Source organism: Cibotium barometz, chromosome 14, assembly GCF_041138505.1.
Source record: "Cibotium barometz isolate CiBa-2024 chromosome 14, ASM4113850v1, whole genome shotgun sequence".
Taxonomy (NCBI): Eukaryota; Viridiplantae; Streptophyta; class Polypodiopsida; order Cyatheales; family Cibotiaceae; genus Cibotium; species Cibotium barometz.
In genome coordinates this window covers 40,003,449-40,007,904 of record NC_141059.1, presented here as the reverse complement: position 1 = coordinate 40,007,904, position 4,456 = coordinate 40,003,449, and the positions used below count along the sequence as shown (strand labels likewise).

General features: G+C 40.4%; 1 protein-coding gene across 1 annotated transcript; it reads left to right on the top strand.

The window, feature by feature from the left end:
• The first annotated feature begins 1,623 nt into the window (after positions 1-1,623).
• LOC147632017 (chemocyanin-like) lies at positions 1,624-2,489 on the top strand. Its single transcript, XM_086807918.1, has 2 exons — positions 1,624-1,908; positions 2,057-2,489. Exons 1-2 carry the CDS (start codon positions 1,707-1,709, stop codon positions 2,437-2,439), a joined length of 585 nt encoding a protein of 194 aa, XP_086664044.1. The 5' UTR covers positions 1,624-1,706; the 3' UTR covers positions 2,440-2,489.
• Positions 2,490-4,456: the final 1,967 nt, after the last annotated feature.

Sequence of the window (4,456 nt, the reverse complement as noted above, 5' to 3'; positions counted from 1 at the left end):
CCATGCACTAATGATCTTCACTTCGTGAGAAAAGGCATGTTGAGAAAATGTCAAAGAAAGGCTCTGGGGGTTCATCTAAAAATATGTAAGTATAAAATGAAGGGGTTTTTTAATTTAAAAATTTAAGGTAAAATTACATAAATATAAATTTTAATGAAGGATTTTTTAACTGATTTTGAAAAAAAACCCGTAAGTCCATAAAGAAAAAGGGGTAATTTTATTCATGAAAAATTCACAGGTAAGGGGTTTTTAAAATACCCCTGGAACGCACGTGATACATTGGGTTTCTTAGTACTGCACCCCCCGAGAAGAAAGGAGTGAAGAGAGTCGAAGAAAGCAATTGACTTGTAGAAATCTTCAAGTTGGAAGAGTACACACACATGGGCACAACTTCCGCCCATTGCCCATGCGGGTCACATACTTAATTCGGAGCATCACATTTTTTTTTCATATCTCGCATCTCATGGTACACACAAACACATGTACGTGCAACTGATCTCGTCAATGTCGATCCGCCAGATACTTCTTTGGGATGGGGGTCCATTAGCGGGCATTAGCCTAGCCCATGGTACAACCCATTGCCTGGAGAATCCTTGACCTTGTAGGTATCTCCAAAGAGATTTAATGCATGTAACCTCTGCATTTCGACTCCAATTCAACATCAACATGACCTCACCTTTGGCTAGCGTATTGGCCATGAGGATGCCTAATCTCTAGGTATAACAGTATGAGCTCAAGGTATAATATCATGTCACACCAAGAAGATCTGGACATCTACCCATGCAAATCATTCAATGGTGCTCATTCCACCAATCATAGGGTTCAAACTGCTTCCACTTACTAAATTTTGAAGGATCCCAGCCATTTCTATAACAGAAGGGGGCCTCACAAGAAGAACTTTGACATTGCCTATACCTTTCCTACCACCTCGACAAGCTGCTACCACTACAGTTACCACTAATATGTCTTGCATCCGATTGTAGATCGGCCATACCAATTAACTTCGCATGCCAACTTCATGGCATATCTTGGACTATCCACACTTTCCAAATCGGTAGCATTTTCACCACTGACTTGGGCCGACACGAGGACGTGGCACCATTAGGAAGGGGGGTGTGTTGACCAGTCTATAGGTTAACATGGTTGTACCTACCCGACCTACCATAAGAAGGCACTTTGCCATCTTACTCGATCAAACAGGTACTGTTTTTTGTAAGACGGTGCATATAATGTTCACTTGGTAGCTCAAATTAATAATCGGTACTCTTAACAATTTTGGCACTCTCTGACATTATAAAAGACTTAGTCTCTAGATCTTGGAGGCAGTTCTTCGGAGTTTTAAAAAGTTAGAAGGTAAAGTTTTAATTGGAGTCTCTTAAAATTTAGGTACTTTTTGAAATCTTCAAGTGTAAAATTTGAAGGTTTCTTCACTTTATTCCCCCTTACATTATTGAAGTTGAAAGCAATGATGTCCGTTTGTGAATAAGCGTCCCCGCGTTAGGGGGCGGACGGTTGTGAAACCAGCCCAAGAGGGGAAAAGACGTTAGTGCGTTGCTTAGGGCCTACTTATACTTTGCTTCACACGCTGCGTGTAGATGTCGCCATGGCAACATTCTCCTTGCAGACCCCTGATTAGGGACGCCACGATAGATTTAGTATAAGATAATCTTTCCGACAGAGACGGCGTCTCTCTCATACAGTAGATCATGGCGCCTGAATGCAGCTGTGTAAGGGGTAATGGTGGTAGGCGGATGAAGGCTCTGATGATGCTGGTAATCTCTGTGGTAGCTTTGCATTGGTGGGTTGCTTCAGCAAAAATGTGGACAGTGGGAGATTCAGAGGGGTGGGGGGCCATTGATTATACAAATTGGACAAGAGACAAGGTGTTCAAGGAGGGGGACGTGCTTTGTGAGTGCTCGCGATATGTGTACATGCAGTGGAGTGCTGAAGCTTGCAGCATCAACTTGATTATTATTAAGCTCTTCTTTTTGTGTTATTAAGCACTTAATTACGCTGTTTTTTTGTTTTTTTTTGGGGGGCTTCTTTTTCTTTGTAGTTTTTCCATACAAGCAAGGCGCCCACGATGTGGCGCAGGTGACTAGCGAGGCGGAGTATGAGGCGTGCAGAGGCAGCGATGCGATGCATCGATGGATCGATGGCAATACAAACGTGACTCTCCGAAATGCGGCCACCGAGTATTTCATCTGCACGTTTCCTGGCCATTGCCCGCCCATGAAGCTTGCAGTCAAGGTGGTTGTGCAGGCGGCGGCCAACACTACGACTCCCAGCACCACCAACCACAGTAATAGTAGTAGTAGTAGTAGTACTACTACTACTAGTAAGGGTAAACCCATGCACAGCGTCGCTCCTCCACTGCTCTCGGCTCTCGGCTCCTCCATTGCTCTTGTCACTGCTTTGCTCGCTGTCTTTGCATTTTAGAGAGAGAGAGAGGGTATTAACGTCGGTAGAATGCAACACGAGGGTGTATACTACCAACAGTGGGACTTGAACTCTGGTGGATCATGGTCTTTATAAGGTCCCTCCCACTAGCCAATGTGCCTCACTTGTTAGAGAGACACCACGTGCCAAGTTCCACCACTTCATTTATTGTTTACCTAAAAATTATACAATATATTATTATTCTTTGAAAAGAATAGCAAAGAATGTGATGGTTTATATTAAGTCTCTCTCTCTCTTTCTCTCTCTCGCTCTCTCTCTCTCTCTCACACACACAATTTTTCTCATTTATTAATATGAATTTACTTGTATAAATAACATATGGTTTAAAAGTAAAACCTATTTTTTGTGATAAGCCTTTTTTGAATAAAAATCGCAATATCTTGGCTATGTATGATTTGAGTTTACAATATTTTATTTATCTAGTCATAAAAATTAAGGGTGGAATGGACTCAATATATTAATTGGAGGTTGGGGTGGGGGTATCAAAGAAATGGATATCACCTTTTTAAAGCTCCTTCAATTTGACTGGAGGAGAGAAAAAGGTACAACCTCTTTGTTGAAAATATGATCGTGTAATCCTACATAGATAAAAGTGGGAGCACAACTCATTGCTATTTTGAGAGTGTATGGCTAAGAACTCAAAGGTCTAAATGGCCTAAATTTTAAAGGCTATTTGTGAATGCAGATTGGTGAAATAAAATGTGAAAATGGTAGATTTCACTGATGTAAGTGTGATGAGGTCATGAAGCATATGACTAATGGAGAGAATAAAGGTTATGCTGAATAGAATTGGGGAGATGAGTGTGGATTCACTACAACATATCGGGAGCACAACAGCGTTTTCGGAAGGAAAATATCACGGATTATTACATTGAGCAGCGAGTTATCGCTGCTGACAACGTTTTTTCGCTGCTCTCAGCAGTGCTGTTTGTAGCGAAATTTCGCTATCCAACAGTGTGCATATAGCAGCGAAAAAACGCTACTATACTGTAAAAATATTCCGCTTCTTTTGTCGCCGTGTAGTTTTATCTTTGAAATACAATAAACTTGTACTCTGAGTTTTTTTTTTATACAGTTTTATGCCTTATCTATCACTTCTACCTCTCCTATTCTATCCTACTCAAACTCAAGCAAGGTATGTCTACTCTTTACGTTTTTCTCCTATGCAAACAAGCTTTCCACGAAAGCTTTCTCCTATGCAAACAAGCTTTCCATGAAAGCTTTCGTGTGAGTATTTTCTTTCTCTTTCCTCTCTTTTAAGTTTTTCTTTTCTTCTTTTTCCTTTCTTATGCAAGCTTAACCATTACAAGTATTTTCCCTTCTTCTTTTTTCCTAATTAAGAGCTCTCCATTAAAGCTTTATATGGAAGAGATTTTGATTTTTCTTAATACTTTTTTTCCTTGACTTGGTTTAATTTTGTAGGTTTAGGATACATACAAGTCTCAAAAGAGATCTCTTTCTTGTATGTTTCTTCTTTCATGCTTTTATATGTTTTAGGGCTTTTAAGATTAGGGTTTATTATTAATACTTTTTTTTTCTTATTTTGGTTTGATTTTGTAGGATTTCAACACATGTAAGCCTCACAAGGTAAGAGATTTCTTTCTTGTATGTTTCTTCTCTTATGCTTTTATATGTTATAAGTAAATTTAGGGTTTTAAGATTAGGGTTTGTTATTTTTTCCATGCTCCATGCATGCTGATAGCTTCCAATGCATGTCGACAGCTTCCAATGCATGCCGGTAGTAACCAATACATGCGGATAGCTACCTATGCATGCCGATAGCTTTCAATGCATGCTGGTAGCCACCTATGCATGCCGGGAGTAACCTAGGCTACCTATGCATGCCAATAGCAACCTAGGTATGTCGGTAGCAACCTAGGCATGCCGATAGCAACCTAGAACTAGACATGGTGGTGCAAATCTCCAAGCAACAAGCAAAACAATGTGAGAAGTGCAGGGGGTGGAGCTGCAAGGAACAATAATAATCACAATGCAT